Consider the following 16,902-nt stretch of genomic DNA (forward strand, 5'->3'; position numbering starts at 1 on the left):
AAAGAAGTAAGGGTAGCAATACCATACCATGCCACCTTTACTTCCACACTGTTGACTTCAGAGCTGGGCGGCCAGAGGGTGGGGCTGCTGACTGAGGGCCCAGCTCTTGTGCTTTTACCCTACACCATACAGATTTCACAGGGGAGACCAGCGTTTCTCAAATTGGGGGTCTTGACCCAAAAGAGAGTTGCGGGGGGGGGTCACAAGGTTATTTTAGGGGTGTCACGGTATTACCACCCTTATTTCGGTACTGCCTTCAGAGCTGGACAACCAGAGAGCAGCGGCTATTACCAGGCGCCCAGCTCTGAAGGCAGCACCCTGCCAGCAGCAGCACAGAAGTAAGGGCCCAGCAGCAGTGCAGAAGTAAGGGTAGCAGTACTGCAACCCCCTTACAATAACCATGTGACCCTTCCCCTCCCCGCACAACTCCATTTTGGGTCAGGCCCTCTACAATTACAACACTGTGAAATTTCAGATTTAAATAGCTGAAATCATGAAATTTACAATTTTTTAAATCCTATGACCATGAAATTGACCAAAATCGACTGTAAACTTTATCAGTGATGATTTTAGGTTTTCTTCCATGTCATAGATAAAAATGTTAAATAGCACAGAGCCAAGAACCACTCCCAGGGAGACTGCACTGGAAACATAACTGCTTGATGACAATTCCGCAGCTACAGTTACATTTTGAGACCTATCAGTTAGCCAGATTTTAATCCATTTAATATTTGCTATGTTAATTTTATATGCTTCTAGTTTTTTAACAAAAATGTTGTATGGTGCCAAGTCCAATGCCATACAAAAGTCTAAGTATATTACATCAGCACTATTACCTTTATCAACCAAATTTATAAACCCATCAAAAAAAAGATATCAAGTTAGTTTGAGAGGATCTATTTTCCATAAACCCATTTTAGCACCTTATGGCTAGAAACTTCTTTTTTATTTTACATGAACATTTAGATTCTGCAGAATGTGTCAGTACCCAGCTGCCCCATGACTCAGTTTCCCCATCTTTAAAACAGGGATAAAAAAAAAAGACCTTTGCAACACACTTTGAGATCTACGGATGAAAAATGCCAAGTATCCCTGATACTCCCAAGGCCACCCTCGCAGACACTCAGTGCTCCCCTTTGTCCGGGCCAGAGGTTGCCTGTCAGTTATTGTCCTAGTGCTGATCCCCCCACCACCCTGGGGTGGGTTTCCAGGTGAAACATGCCAAGCAAAGAGCGGTGCTATCTCGGCCTTCACTTCACATCTTGGGGCCACACCACAGCATCCCGCTGGCAGGCACAGAGGTGGCAGTAGGGCCACCACGAGGCTGCCCCAGGCCAGAGGGAGCTGCAAACGCCTCAGGGGCGACATATGCACCAGGTTTGGGAGCATCCACACTGAGACTAACCTCACTGGGTAACATCACGCGCGCACACACACTCCATCCACCCAGCTAAAGCGGAGTGCTTGAGGGGAGGCCCATCAGCCTCTCGCCCGTTGCTGGCAGCTTCTCCCTCCCCACCGGGGAGCCTCCCGCCAATCCCTGCCCGGGCGGGGCGCCCGCAAGGCATCAGCCCCCCTACCTGGTGCCGGGGGCTCAGGCCCGGCCTGAGGCGGCTCCGCCGGCAGCAGGCCGCGCTCCCCTCCGTCCCTATAGGAACCGCCGCCGCCGCCACGGGAGGCGCTGACGCTCCACGGCGCAGGCGGGCACCGAGCAGGAACCGACTCATCAGCCGGCGCCCGGGCACATGACCCAGGGCCGCTGGCGTCGGCTGGGCGGGCCGCTGCACCGAGGCCTTCCAGCCTGCGGCGTCCGGGCCTCCAGAAATCGCCTGCGAGCGGCCTGGCCCGGGGGTTAGCCCAGCGCCTTTCTGGGCGAGGAGGGAGCCCGGCTGGCACAGTAAGTGCGGGGGGGGCCTTGGCAGGCCCAGGGCATTCTTGGGGAGCTCCTATTTAGGGTGGGGGTGGGGAAGCAGGAGCTCTGCCGCACCCCCGGGGAGCGGGGGGTGTTGTGATTTCGGAGGGTGGCTGGCTGAGGGTTAATTCCGGGGCGCTGGGTAATGCTGGGGCGAGGGGGTGCTGGGGCTGTGTCTGGGGAACGCCCTGGGTGGGGGGCCGGCTGTGATGGTGGGAGGGTGACGGTGTCATTTTGCGGGTGTTGTTTCCTGGGTAGGAGGGTAGGTTGTGTTTGGGAGGCACTCGGGGCATTTCTCTGGTGGGGAGGCTAGAGCGCGAGTACCTGGGACTCGTAGGGTTGCCAACCGCCCAGGATTGTCCAGAGCCTCCAGGAAGTAAAGATTATGTCATGTGATGGCAAGGACTCTGGTGGCATTTTATTTGTTGTTTTTGTGGATACAGACTAGCGCGGTTACCCCCTGACGCTTGTCATGTGATGAAAACCGCCAGGAATATGTCCAAGCGAAATTGGCAACCCTGCCTGGGACATGTGGGTTTGGTGTGAAGGGAAATTGGTAAATGCCAGTGAGGGTGGGAGATGTTTGTTTCATTGCACAAGCCGGAGGTAACGAGTGGGATGAAAGCCAGTGAGTTCTTCAGTATCTCCTTGAAACATACTGTACAAAAGTCATTGACTGCTAAACGGAGCCTTTAATATTAGTCCAAAATGAGGGCCTATCTCTGTCCCTGTAAGTAAGACTTAACCACTCTGCAAGTTACTTATTTTGGACCACCAACTGTCTTCTTGAGTTTGAAATATTTTAATTTGACATTCATTTAAAATAAAAAAACCACGTTAGACTGATGAACTGCATTTTTGGAGGGTAGGGTGAGGCATCATTTAAGGCCCAGTCCTGCTGTCCTTGATTTAGGTCCTGATCCTGCAATAAGGATGGCATGGGCAAACTTCTGTAGCCAGGTAAAACTCATTCCAGGGCTGTGTACTTAAACAGGAGAAAGATTGGGCTCTTATTAGGTATGCTGTGGCAGAGTGGGTTTAAAGGGGAAGCTGTCAACTTAGATTTAGCTCAACATTTTTTTAAAACAAGCTTTTATGAAACCTAAAATCAATACAAACATTTCCACAGATGTTTTAAAAAATGAAAATAGTTGCCTTTAACATTGCTGCACTAAATATCTCCTAGGGAAAGTGACCACAAATAAAAGTGAAACTCACTTTGTTGATTTCCTTTGTGCAAGCTGAGAGACATGCAAAAATTAAACAGATTGTTTGTCTCAAGGCTGCAAACAGTCAATTAATTTTGATTTCTTATTCATACTTTACATATAATTGTAGTGACTGAAACTATATGAAAAAGGAAGTGATTGGACAGTTGTAATTTTTGGGGTCTTTTTAACTGGATACAATTAAGATTCCTGACTTGGAGAGAGATCGCTATGACCTAGAAGTGCGACCACAGTTGAAAAGGTGTCTGTGTAGCAATGAATATGCTCAAATAAATTGGTTAGTCTCTAAGGTGCCACAAGTACTCCTTTTCTTTTTGCGAATACAGACTAACATGGCTGTTACTCTGAAACCAATGAATAAATGATTGACCCTGAGCTGCAGTTAGCTCTCATTCATCTAAATGTTTATCCACTTTGCTGTAGCACTTTTGGTTGTGTTGTTTTATAGATCTAAGGTGGCTGTGCTATTCTTAACTCATTTTATAAAGTACTAGCTTGTGTCCGTATCTTGCTTCTGCTGCTTGGCCTGTCATCTGCTTTGATCATTTTGCCTTTTAGCAGCTGTCCAGAAATCTTTTGGTAAAGATTGTGCTTAGATAAGCTATTACCCTCAGGAGAGTGGGTTTGTGGGGGGGGGAGAAAACCTGGATTTGTGCTGGAAATGGCCCAACTTGATTATCATACACATTGTAAGGAGAGTGATCACTTTAGATAAGCTATTACGAGCAGGAGAGTGGGGTGGGGGGAGAGAAAACCTTTTGTAGTGGTAAACACCCATTTTTTCATGGTTTGTGTGTATAAAAAGATCTGTACTTTCCACAGTATGCATCCGATGAAGTGAGCTGTAGCTCACGAAAGCTTATGCTCAGATAAATTGGTTAGTCTCTAAGGTGCCACAAGTACTCCTTTTCTTTTTGCAAATACAGACTAACAGGGCTGTTACTCTGAAACCTGTCATTGTGCTACAGTTTCTCATCTGATCTTGGAGTTGTCTTAGCTAAGTGCTGTATATATGCGGAAGATACACTACAGTGTTTATTTTTCATCTGCCATCTACTCTCCGTTGCTGGGGTATATAGAGTTCTATAACTATAGTTTTTCCAGAGTTACTTTAATATCTATAGATTGAGCCATTTAAAATGTGCTGAATGTGTGGATTTTTTGTTTTTACAGGTAATTTAGATGGCGCATGTAGTTTTCCAGTTAGACTTCTTTCTCCAAATGACTTGAAGATTGAAACTCAAAAACAGACTGCAATAATATCACTACTCTGTCACAGTCATCTTCAGGATGGTTGATTTTCTAGCTGAAAACAATCACTGTGGCCAGGCAATTCTTCGGATTGTCTCTTGTGGAAATGCCATCATTGCAGAACTTTTGAGACTGTCTGAGTTTATTCCTAGTGTTTTTAGGCTCAAAGACAAGGCTGATCAACAGAAGTATGGGGATATCATATTTGATTTCAGTTACTTTAAGGTAAATATTACTCTGCCATGTTAAATCTCTCTCTTGAACCATCATTTTCTTACTGGAGCACTATTTCTCTAGGCAGCGTTTCTCAAACTGGCATCTGTGGACCCACACTGATCAACTCCTACCCCTTCCTACCTCAACTCTGCCCCTCTCTCCCAGCGCCTCTTGCATGCCAGGGACCAGCTGTTCAGTGGCGTGCAGGAGGCTCTAGGAGGGAGCAGGAGGAGCGGGGATGGGACGCACTTGGGGGAGGGGGTGGAATCATGTCTGGGGCCACTGGCCCCACTGATCAACTCCTTCCCCTCCTTCACAGTGCCTCCTGCATGCCAGGAAACAGCTGTTCCCCGGCATGCAGGAGGCGTGGGGAGGAGCAGGGATGGGGCATGCTTGGGGAAAGAAGTGGGGAAGAGGAGGGGCAGGGGTGGAGTAGTTGTGGGAAGAGCTGGAGCCTTGGGGGAAGGAGTGAAGTGTGGGCGGGACCTGGAGGTGAGTCGGGGTTTGCGGATCTGCGAAAAATTTTAAATCAAAGTGGTGGTCCTCAGGTTGCTGAAGTTTGAGAACCGCTGCTCTAGGGTGTTTTAAGCTGTTCGTATGCATGTGTTAAAACCTGCCATTCTTGAGTAATTAATTGTGTTAAACTCTTACATTTGATAGTAATTAATAAAATTATATTTTATGCTGAATTTGGTATTGGCAATAAATTCACCCAAAGTGAGGTTACAATTTGGATATGCCTGCACATTTAGCTCTTTATTGCTTGAGTGAACTAAATCCAAAAACCTCATGTCACACCTTTTCCCCTGTCTTGTTTATTCCTGTGAGTCAAAAACAGAGTATAGTCTAGATCTTGTGTCTGGACAACAGGAATTTGATTTTTAATTCCATTGGCTCTATCGGATTATTTGGAAGGAGGATGTAAGGGGAGAAAAAAGGGATGGTATAAAATGCACACTTGAATAAGAAATCCCAAAATACACCCTTTTTTAAAAGGTTGTTGGGTTGTCCCAGCTGAAAAAGTGGAATTAGGCCTTTTTCATTATCTGAAGGACAGTTTCATACTTAAAATCTCACTTTCAACAGGACGATCAAATTCTGATTATGTCAACAATGGCTGTCTCCCTTCAAGTAGTATCATGAGATTCCTGATACATTTCTGGTTGCCTTAACCCTGTTCTCTATCTTCTGCTGCATTGAAAGCTATCTTTATATAACTTCCTTTTAATAACAATTCTGTGGTGGTTCGTTCTCCATTAGATCTGTTCACGTGTGCTGAACTAACAAGCATATGCAGGATCAGTGGCCAGAGAGGATCCCTTTTTTCCCTTCCTGGGTTTAACTTCTGAAAGTGCTTTCACTTTGCTGTTTTTCAGGACAGTTTGGGAAGGGATCCTCACAGTGACTAATTTGCCTTTCTGTTTCCGAGAATTGTACAGTAAGAGACCTCTGATCACGTAATGGTATTTTATAGAAAGAGTGGTGAGCTCTGAGCATTGGATGGGGAATCGGGAGCTCAAATTCTAATCCCATTTATGACCTCATTTTCCTCTGTGCATACGGGAGACTGAGGCACAAATAGATTTAAAGGCACATCATCAATTTGGAAATCATGCTTTTTGTCTAAAATCCATAGTATACAAGTAACATCTAAAATCACTATATTTGAAAGAGATTTGAGATTAAAAATTGTTTGTTTACTTTGTGTAATATATGCTGTCAATTTCACTGCTTTACCTGTATTGTCAGTCAGTCCTTGTGTCCTGCATGTGTGGATCTTTCACACAGGACCAAGAGAAAAAGAAATATTTTAAAAACTCACAAAAATTGCCATGAGGATCTAGGCAGCTGTCAGACTTCAAATATATTTTTAAGTTACTTATTTTATAAAGTTCAAGGTGGCAGCACCCTTTGCAGCTTCCCTTCCATCTGTAAAATGCATACCTACTCTACAGGTTTATTTTGAGGAATAACATGAGGCCTGGGCCTGCCAACACACCCATAGTTCTGCTGCCTTCAAAGAGATAATATGCATTAGAAAAAACTAATTATGTGAGCTGCTGTTTGCAGAATCTTGCACTTAAGGTCATAGAATCCAGCCTGAATATGGGAGGATCAAAAGTATTAAGAGTGGAATTGTGGCTCCACTGAAGCCAATGGCAAAAGTCTTCCTGACTTCAATAGGACCATGATTTCACCCAAAGTGTTAATTACTATGTTTGCAGCTTCCATATAAGAATTCCTAATAACATGTAAAATCCATCAACCTTTTATTATACAATTGATTTATAAGTACAAACGTCCAAAATATCTTTTGGGGGAAGAACTAATTGTGAAATCAAAGTTAGCTGAACACACCTTGACAATGCTATTTTTTGGTAGTTAAGGTGGATGCAATTGCTCAATACATAATTAATTCACATACTGTTTTCCTACAGCGAACAGTCATAATTCTGATCAATGTTCTTTACTAATTTTTAAATCAATTTCCTCTTCTTAGGGGCCTGAGATCTGTGAAGGCAAGTTGGAAGCCAAACCTGAGTTACTGGATTTAGATGAAGAATTTCGTGAAAACAACATAGAAATTTTGACAAGATTTTATCTAGCATTTCAAAGTGTCCATAAATATATTGTAGATTTAAACAGGTATGTGTGTAAGATTTGTTAGTGTAGTGACTCCAGTAATTGTATGATCTTAATTGTTTTTTTTTCTCTGCCTAAATATTTCTGTGTTACTTAACAGCATGACCTGCTGTAATGAGCACTGTGTTATGCTTCTGTCACTGTCTCCAACATGTTGATGGACCTTGGGCAAGTTACTTCACCTGTGTCTTCCTTTCCTTATGAGTAAACTGGAAATGATGATACTTGCCCATCTTTGTAAAATGTTTTTGACATCTGTGGATGAAGGGAGATCTATTATTATAAAATCAACTTTTTGGTGTTGCAAAAGAGTATGAGAATTAAGATAAAAATTTTTAGCTTGTACCTCTCTATCTCTGACCTCCAATGGCACTGCTTTCCTAAATTATTTGTTTGAGTAACTACCTTACCCCAGGGTTACTGTTTTAAAAGGCTCATGAAATCATGTAGAATTGCCAGAGACTCCATAAAATCCAGTGGGGACTTTGCTCTAGCTATTGATTTTATGTGGAAGGTGCTCAGCTACTGTGGTGATGGACGAGTACTAGAAAACCTTTTTTAGATAGATATATCCCTCTTAAAAATTAAGATGAAACCATTCCACTTCCAACTTTCCCCTTGCAAAATGGAATGGAGCTATATTAGGGAAATTTACAGTAACTGATATTTGTGAGGTGACTTCTGGGCCTCCTGTCAAACTGTCAATGCCCTCTAGACTCCAGTGATGAAGCTCTGATTAACCTTCTGCATAATATTCCAGCCTTTTCTCCTAGTCTGACTAGTTCCTAGTTTTTCCTTCCCATGCTCTACTCTTTAGGTTACCTCCATCCATACAGAGGTGAGGGGATGGTTTGCAAAGGAGTTGTTCTCACTTGAATAAAGGCCTCAAATCTGCAAGATACTGAATACTCTCCAATTCATTGACATTAACTGAACCAGAGCATGATCAGTATGTTGCAGGAGACACTCTACATCTAGTGGGCTCAGACCTCCAATGCCTTCCTCAGATTATTAGGACCTTTCTGTTTTTTTTCTGTGCTTGAGAAACTTGTGCTTGTTGAATCTTTGCTAAGTGAACTTTATACTCTGGGAGATGTTGTCATAACCTTATAAGCCGGGCTTCTACACTCTTCTGTTGAGCTTCAGGGGAAACTGCCCCACTTGCTCGTAAGGGCACATCAGTTGAGAACAGAAAACGGACTCCTGGTGGTGAGTGACCTACTCTTCGTTACTGTTTGTAGATATTTGGATGATCTCAATGAAGGAATTTACATTCAACAAACAATAGAAACTGTGCTCCTTAATGAAGATGGCAAGCAACTTCTAGTAAGTATTTACCAGTTTGTAACCAGTAATATAAACTACATCAACTATATTAGCGTCAGATACAATTTGGCATCTACCCTTTCTAAATTTAACTTAAACATATTGTCTGTTGTCTATATTTTAACTTCACAAAATGCATTCAAGCTCTGTGGCTCACTTTTTGTCAGGAATCCATGTAGGAAATGGTAAGAGGATAAGGAAACGTTTTCATTTTCACTTCATTATGGTTCAAATCTGATCCAGGTCATTAGTGATCCAAAACTCACTGCCACCTGAGGACCGTTTAATGGCCACTCTGAAATAAGTTGGTCATCTCAGACCATTTTAGCAGATAGTTGCCCTCGTCCCATACATAGATCGCTCCACTAGTAAGACAAGTGGGTATTTCTGCAAAGCTAAAAATAGATTGGCAGGGAGACTATTTTCTCATGCTTAGCCTTGTTCTCGAGCAGCCACTTCTAACAAACTTTTTGGCAAGCCCAGGTGTGGAAGTAATGTCTGAGCTACATCTGTTTGATTGATGAGACAAAACATGGAATCACTGTCATCTGGCACTTTTCAGAAGATGTAAAAACACTTAATTCACTTTAAAATATTAATGGTAAATATGTTAGTGTTTAGATAGCATTAATTTGTTAATTCATATTATTTCTCAACAGTGTGAAGCTCTCTATTTGTATGGAGTCATGTTGCTGGTCATTGACCAGAAAATTGAAGGGGAGGTCAGAGAGAGAATCTTGGTTTCCTACTATAGATACAGGTATCCTTGTGCTTGGAAGTATTTGAATGTGGTTTGTGTAGTAAAAATGTAGCATGCAGTATATTTAGCTAAGATTTTTCTTTCTATAGGCATTAATTTAATATGGGATGTAGAGGTATTAGCTCCTTTCCTGCAATCAGATCCACATAGTGGTTGCTGGTGCCCCTGCAGAGCCTCATGGACATCAGGGTTACTTCTTTCATGCACCAAGGTCTGCCTGCACAGATCCAACTGCTTCCTGCGTAGATCCAATTGTATGAGCAGTGCTATAGACTTGTTCTGATTCTGACCTTATGAGGACTTGGTCACCTTGGCTAAAATATTTCTGCCTACAGCTTCAGTACTGTAACCCTCATCTATCAGAATATAACAAGTTTCCAAAGGCACAAGAACAATTTTGTGAAATATGCCGAGTTCCAGATAGTACATTTATCCCCGAATGTACTTCCTACAGTTACAGCACACTTCTGAAAGGTCCAATCAATAAATAGAGCTGCTAGCTGAACTCAGGAATCTTTGTTAAATCACACAGAATCCTCCAAGAATATCAATCTAACCCCTTTCACCAGTAATACGTTCGCTAAAAGGAAAAAAGATATGCTTGTTTAATCCTTAAATGAATCCTCACACCTCAACTGATGCCTCTTCTAACTTTCAGACATAAGAAAGTAGAGTGGAAATTCCTCACTTCCAGAATATGAGGGTGGGGCAAGGAAGGGAATTCAGAAGTAAAAGGAAATGTCAGATTCATCTCCTGAATTGAATGCTTTCTGTTTCTATCCTCTGTGAACTATGCATAAGGTTCTCTGTTTCATTCATGCTTTGTGCCCTTAGTTAGGATTCCAGTATAGGCATCTATAGCTGCCGTTCCTTGGTAAGGGGAAAATAATGTGTTTGGGGGTTTTTTTTGGGGGGGGGTGTTTAATGGGTCAGTTCATGTAGATACATATTCTTTTTCCTTTTATAACCTAGTGCTGCTCGATCTGCTGATTCCAATATGGATGATATATGTAAGCTGCTTCGAAGCACTGGGTACTCAAGCCAACCAGGAGCTAAAAGGCCTCTAAACTATCCTGAAAGTTACTTCAGTAGGGTACCCATAAGTGAAACATTCATCAGCATGGTTATTGGCCGCTTGAGATCTGATGACATCTATAACCAAGTGAGTTAATCAGTGAGTTTTGGTGCTCTTAAGGGTTTGTTAATAAAAAGGCACTTTCTTGACCCTATTGGTATATGCAGAATTTGTTCAATTTATCAATGTAAAGGTGAAGGAATACACTTCTCCATACTCTAGTTATCTTGCGCTTGGATTATTGCAGTCTCTGCCTCGCTTTGATACTAAACTCACCCGCCCCACCAACTCCCAGTTCCTCCAAAATGCCTCCTTCCTGGCCCACTCCTTCTAGTCCATCTTTAGCACTTTGTTTCAGGCATGGTCCTTCCTGCCTTCGAATCATTTACATCAAGGTAATATTTTTATAAAATCTGGCTAGCGTCTGTAAATTAGCTTGCATATTCTAGTGAGATGCAGGATGTAAAGGGCTCAGTATAGCAGATGGATGGATTTGAGACTTATGTGCCCAAGATACCCAGCTGACAGAGATGATAGCCTTATGGTATAAATGTACTGTTCTCTTAAGTGCACCATGCTAATATTTACATATGTCTTGTTTTTTTCCACGTTTTAGGTTTCTGCATATCCATTACCAGAGCATCGCAGCACTGCTCTGGCTACTCAAGCTGCCATGCTGTATGTGATTCTCTATTTTGACCCTTCTATTCTTCACACCCAACAAGCAAAAATGAGAGAGATAGTGGATAAATATTTTCCAGATAACTGGGTAAATTCTATTGTTGTTCTTACAGTGCATACTGGATTTAAGCCTGCAGTGCAACTTTTATTTGAAGTATCTTTTTGAAGTGTGCCTTGCAGAAAATACTGTCTTAGAGAATAGAATAGTAACTCCGTTAGGGAGATTAGATTATACTTCTTTTGGAGCATGTTGATTGAGTAAAGGATATCCCTTGTGAATATTAGTCGCTATGAACATATATGACAGATTTCACAGTAACAGCCGTGTTAGTCTGTATTCGCAAAAAGAAAAGGAGTACTTGTGGCACCTTAGAGACTAACCAATTTATTTGAGCATGAGCTTTCGTGAGCTACAGCTCACTTCATCGGATGCATGCCGTGGAAACTGCAGCAGACTTTATTTATACACAGAGAATATGAAAAAATACCTCCTCCCACCCCACTGTCCTGCTGGTAATAGCTTATCTAAAGTGATCATCAGGTGGGCCATTTCCAGCACAAATCCAGGTTTTCTCACCCTCCACCCCCCCACACAAATTCACTCTCCTGCTGGTGATAGCCCATCCAAAGTGACAACTCTTTACACAATGTGCATGATAATAAAGTTGGGCCATTTCCTGCACAAATCCAGGTTCTCTCACCCCCCTCCCAAAAACCACACACACAAACTCACTATCCTGCTGGTAATAGCTCATCCAAAGTGACCATTCTCCCTACAATGTGCATAATTAAGGTGGGCCATTTCCAGCACAAATCCAGGTTTTCTCACATCCCCCCCACCCCCATACACACACAAACTCACTCTCCTGCTGGTAATAGCTCATCCAAACTGACCACTCTCCAAGTTTAAATCCAAGTTAAACCAGAACATCTGGGGGGGGGGTAGGAAAAAACAAGAGGAAATAGGCTACCTTGCATAATGACTTAGCCACTCCCAGTCTCTATTTAAGCCTAAATTAATAGTATCCAATTTGCAAATGAATTCCAATTCAGCAGTTTCTCGCTGGAGTCTGGATTTGAAGTTTTTTTGTTTTAAGATAGCGACCTTCATGTCTGTGATTGCGTGACCAGAGAGATTGAAGTGTTCTCCGACTGGTTTATGAATGTTATAATTCTTGACATCTGATTTGTGTCCATTTATTCTTTTACGTAGAGACTGTCCAGTTTGACCAATGTACATGGCAGAGGGGCATTGCTGGCACATGATGGCATATATCACATTGGTGGATGTGCAGGTATACGAGCCTCTGATAGTGTGGCTGATGTTATTAGGCCCTGTGATGGTGTCCTTCTTTCAACTACAATACCCACCTGCTGAAGTAAAGAAACAGATTGATAGAGCCAGAAGAGTTCCCAGAAGTTACCTACTACAGGACAGACCTAACAAAGAAAATAACAGAACGCCACTAGCCGTCACCTTCAGCCCCCAACTAGAACCCCTCCAACGCATTATTAAGGATCTACAACCTATCCTAAAGGATGACCCAACACTCTCACAAATCTTGGGAGACAGGCCAGTCCTTGCCTACAGACAGCCCCGCAACCTGAAGCAAATACTCACCAACAACCACATACCACACAACAGAACCACTAACCCAGGAACTTATCCTTGCAACAAAGCCCGTTGCCAGTTGTGCCCACATATCTATTCAGGGGACACCATCACAGGGCCTAATAACATCAGCCACACTATCAGAGGCTCGTATACCTGCCGCGAGACGCTTTGTTTACCTGGAACATCTGCAGGTACGGCCACTTGCAGCTCCCAGTGGCCGCGGTTCACCGTTCCTGGCCAATGGGAGCTGCGGGAAACAGTGGTCCAGCCTGCGCTGCTCCCTGCAGCTCCCATTGGCCGGGAATGGTGAACTGTGGCCACTAGGAGCTGCGAGTGGCCGTACCTGCGGATGCTCAGGTAAACAAACCGTCCTGCGGTCTGCTAGGGGCTTACCCTGAACGAGACGCAAACCAAATTTGGGAACCATGGCTCTACAATGATACAAATATTTAAATGGCTGGCTCTGTGTTGGAACGATCAGTTATGATAGAGCCTTTCACTTCTAGGCTGGATTCAAATCAGCACTCAGTTGTCAGTGACTGAAAATCTTAATCTTTAAGGGACATTCAGTAATTTGTGAAATTAGTCATCCTGGTTCTCATGGTTTTAGGCATGTCCCCACTTCACGCAAAACACAGTCACAATGGGCCCTAATGAACTCTTTTTTTTTTTGGTTTGTATTCTTGGGACAGGCCCGAGGATTGATGGGGAAAATATATAGAGCTGTCCACTCATTCCTGCAGGTGATCCCACCAGGTCAGAGTGGAGGTGTTTTGGAGGAATGGTGGAGTGGAGTTTTGCTGCTACTGCCCTGTTCTGTCAATAACATGGGATTTCCACCTCCACTCAAGCACCTTACATGAGCCTAAAATTGAAATGCTCCCAGTGAACTTAATCACACTTCAGCTTCTCAGATTTTCAAAGGAGCCTAAATGAGTTAGGCACCCAGCTCCCTTTGGCTCCTTTTAAAGTCCCATCCTCTGTCTGAAACCATTGTGCCTACCGCTGTTACAAGTAACAGCTCACAATAAACTTAAAGAGCATGAGCAAAAGAGAGGTGTTCTCAGTTTGTCTGCTTTATGCATTTGACAGCCCGTTGTGTATGGTTTGTTCCCCTGTCACTTGTGTGGGGCTTTCACACAGCAACAAGGGGAATGAGGGTGGGGAGAGGGAGGAGAAACAGGAAAAGGTGATAGCAAAGTCATAGAAAATGGTAAAAACACTTTGTCTTTGATATTAAATGAAAACTGCTATAAATTCACTTTTTAAAAAACTGACTAGATTTCAAGTTGACGCTGTCCTTTCAAATGAAAGGAAGAGTCTAAGAATCATGGATTTCAAATGAAGGTGAAGAGGAGAAGAAGGATGTAGCCTAGAAATTTGTTTTGTCTGTAGCTCATCTGTACATGAGGTTGGGTACAGATTAATTATTTCTAACATTCTAATCCATGAACTACCTTGTTCTGTTTATGCCTCTAGGTGAAGAACATTTCTCTTTCATAATAAGAATATGACCACAACTTAAATGTTGTTTCTGCTTCCATCCTTAGGTTATTAGTATTTATATGGGAATCACTGTAAATCTAACTGATGCATGGGAACCTTACAAGGCTGCAAAAACTGCCCTCAACTACACATTAGATCTTTCAAACATCAAAGAGCAGGTAACTAAATACAAGTTTTATATTCATGGTAAGATTCAAGCTGTGTGGGTCTTTCACATGTATTCCATGTGTTTATTGGCACATGGATTCTCTTTCTCTAATGCATAACTCGGGTGAGTCAACATTGAGAGTGGCTTCAAGTCACAAAGTCTGAACCCTCTGTAGTAGTGTTTTCACTTTTGCAATATTTAAGTGTCTCTTCCTCATAGTTCCAGTGTTCTGAGTTGAGTTCATAGCTGCTGACAGCCAAGATCATGTTATGCAGTGCTCGGGATGCTTTTCTCACCAAGGGATTTAGTCTCTTGTTGGGAGCTGAGCAACTATGCTGAGCAGAGAATGTGTCCCTCTGCTAGAAAGAAATTATCTTTAATGAAATGTTTGTAACCATTAGTCTGCAGAATGGTTAAAAAAAATAAAAGTATACTATAGCTCAAAGTTGGCTGCTCTTTTGTGTTAAATTACTTTCATGCGCTTGGAACTCTGACTTCAATGGGATTATCCATAGGCTTAAAATTAATCACATGCCAGATTGAATCAATGGCAGTGAAGTTCCTAGTGGGCTGTTCAAAAGCACCTATGCACCTGTCTGAATGTTTAGATACCTACATATAAACATCTGTCCCAAGATGGAGCCCCCAACTATCATGTGTAAGAAATAATCGCCTTGATATTAAATGAAACTGCTATAAGGTCACTTTAAAAAACTGACTAAATTAATATTTGAAACATATTTTTCCTTAATCTGTTAATACAGCCAACAACTGATTTATAGCAAATATTTCCAATTCTAGAGTGTATTTTATTACTGCTTTGTTCTTTCTAGTGGATGGACAGTAAACTTTTCATTGTCAGCTGGGTGGTTCTACCATTTTTTAGGTAAAATTTTTGAAAGTGTGTAACTTAGGAGCTAAAGATCCAGGTTCTTCAACCACTTAGGCATTTTTGAAAACATTGTCCTTCATGTATAGGTCCTCGGCTCTAGATGTTGGATTGCATTCTCTCACCACTCAATTACAAAGTCTGCCATGAACTGTGTTCCCTGGCCATCCCCAGAAAAACTATGTGGATAGTGAATTTACAGTATCTGTTACTTGACTCATACTCAATTTGTGCTCATGCAATGCTGCACATAGTAGATAAATGATGTTTCCTTGTTCCATATTGATGAAAGAATTGTATGTTCAAAGGCAAGCCGCTATGCTGCTGTCACAGAGCGTGTGCACACTCAAGTTCATCAGTTTCTCAAAGAGGGCTGTCTGAGGGAGGAGCTAGTGCTGGATAATATTCCCAAGCTGCTCAACTGCTTAAGAGACTGCAATGTTGCAATCCGTTGGCTGATGCTTCACACTGCTGACTCGGGTAAGGCTATGTACTGGGCTTTTAGTACAGAATTCTGTATGTTAGATGATGACTGGAACTTTTTTTTAATTTAATTTTTCTTCTTTTGCATCATGGAAGACAGTGGAGTTTCAACCATTGCTTTCAGTCATTTGCAGAAGTGGTCCTTTACTAACCGCTTTCTTGAAATTTCAGCTGAGAATAGCATCCATGTCACATGTTTATTCTTACAACCAGACACAGATCTAAAAGCTTTAATGTGAAATCATGATTCTGTGGAACTAGTCCATGCAGGTTGAACCAGATGAGCAGGGAGACTGGCTTATTTCTTCTGCTTTATCTTTAACAAAGTACCATTTTCAGGGTGTTGCATCAAACTTTTTAATGTCATGGTATCGCACATCATTAGAAACCAAAAGTTTTGTTATGTTTGTACAGTGTCTCGCACCAGAGGGCTTAAGGCTCTAGGTATTTTTTTTTAAAAAAAACACCTAATAGTAATAATGCGTCTGCATCAAAAGAACCATCCCTGCCAACAAATGTGCCTTTTGTAATCTCAGCAGAGCAAACAAAAACTGATTGTACCTTGAGACTCAGTTATATTCTCAACTACAGATAGCCCCTCCAAGTCCGGGGGTGAGGTACACTGGTGGAGCACCAAGGGAAGCTTCCACTGCCATTACTCACATCATTCTTGTTCGGTGGCAAGTTGGAGGGTATCCGTCCCTTCCATGAACAGAAGTTGCTCCAATAAGATGTTACCTCACCTACCCTGTCTCTTTCAATCTTTTCAGAAGCTAATATTTGTAAATAGGCTCATTTCTAACAGCATGATGCATTCTCCAGTGGTACAGAATTTTTGTCCTTCCATTTGCAGCTTGTGACCCAAATAACAAGCGTCTCCGTCAAATAAAGGATCAAATTCTAACGGATTCCAAGTACAACGCCAAGATCCTTTTCCAGCTTCTCTTGGATACAGCACAGTTTGAGTTCATCTTGAAAGAGGTAACATGTCAGTGACAGCTATTTTTTTAAAAATTATTTCCCCTCAACTGTGACATAGTGCTGAGGAACGGGCATTGAATGCTGATAGAACAATTACAACTGTATGATCCGCTAATATCAGCAAATGAGTCTCCTGCTTGTTGACCTGGGTTTTCAATCCAAGAGAGGCAGATTCTGCAACTTGGAA

At 42.4% G+C, this 16,902-nt stretch overlaps 2 protein-coding genes across 5 annotated transcripts in view; one reads left to right on the forward strand and one right to left on the reverse strand.

Moving 5' to 3' along the window:
* NSMCE2 (NSE2 (MMS21) homolog, SMC5-SMC6 complex SUMO ligase) overlaps positions 1 to 1,948 on the reverse strand; it is a 183,366-nt gene extending 181,418 nt beyond the window's left edge. Inside the window, 2 exon segments of the mRNA XM_084619530.1 lie at positions 1,581 to 1,854; positions 1,856 to 1,948. Coding sequence (XP_084475656.1) covers positions 1,581 to 1,854; positions 1,856 to 1,933 — 352 coding nt within the window. The 5' untranslated portion in view covers positions 1,934 to 1,948.
* The window catches only part of WASHC5 (WASH complex subunit 5), a 69,944-nt gene continuing 54,806 nt past the window's right edge, over positions 1,765 to 16,902 (forward strand). For all 4 annotated transcript variants that reach the window (XM_084619527.1, XM_084619526.1, XM_084619525.1 and 1 more), the window contains exons 1-10: positions 1,765 to 1,897; positions 4,315 to 4,617; positions 7,109 to 7,254; positions 8,493 to 8,577; positions 9,237 to 9,337; positions 10,310 to 10,499; positions 11,029 to 11,181; positions 14,259 to 14,372; positions 15,560 to 15,731; positions 16,588 to 16,715. In XM_084619527.1, coding sequence (XP_084475653.1) covers positions 4,432 to 4,617; positions 7,109 to 7,254; positions 8,493 to 8,577; positions 9,237 to 9,337; positions 10,310 to 10,499; positions 11,029 to 11,181; positions 14,259 to 14,372; positions 15,560 to 15,731; positions 16,588 to 16,715 — 1,275 coding nt within the window. In that variant the 5' untranslated portion in view covers positions 1,765 to 1,897; positions 4,315 to 4,431. The remainder of the gene's footprint in view (positions 1,898 to 4,314; positions 4,618 to 7,108; positions 7,255 to 8,492; positions 8,578 to 9,236; positions 9,338 to 10,309; positions 10,500 to 11,028; positions 11,182 to 14,258; positions 14,373 to 15,559; positions 15,732 to 16,587; positions 16,716 to 16,902) is intronic.

Source organism: Lepidochelys olivacea, assembly GCF_965140295.1.
Source record: "Lepidochelys olivacea isolate rLepOli2 genome assembly, chromosome: 2".
In the NCBI taxonomy this organism is placed as follows: Eukaryota; Metazoa; Chordata; order Testudines; family Cheloniidae; genus Lepidochelys; species Lepidochelys olivacea.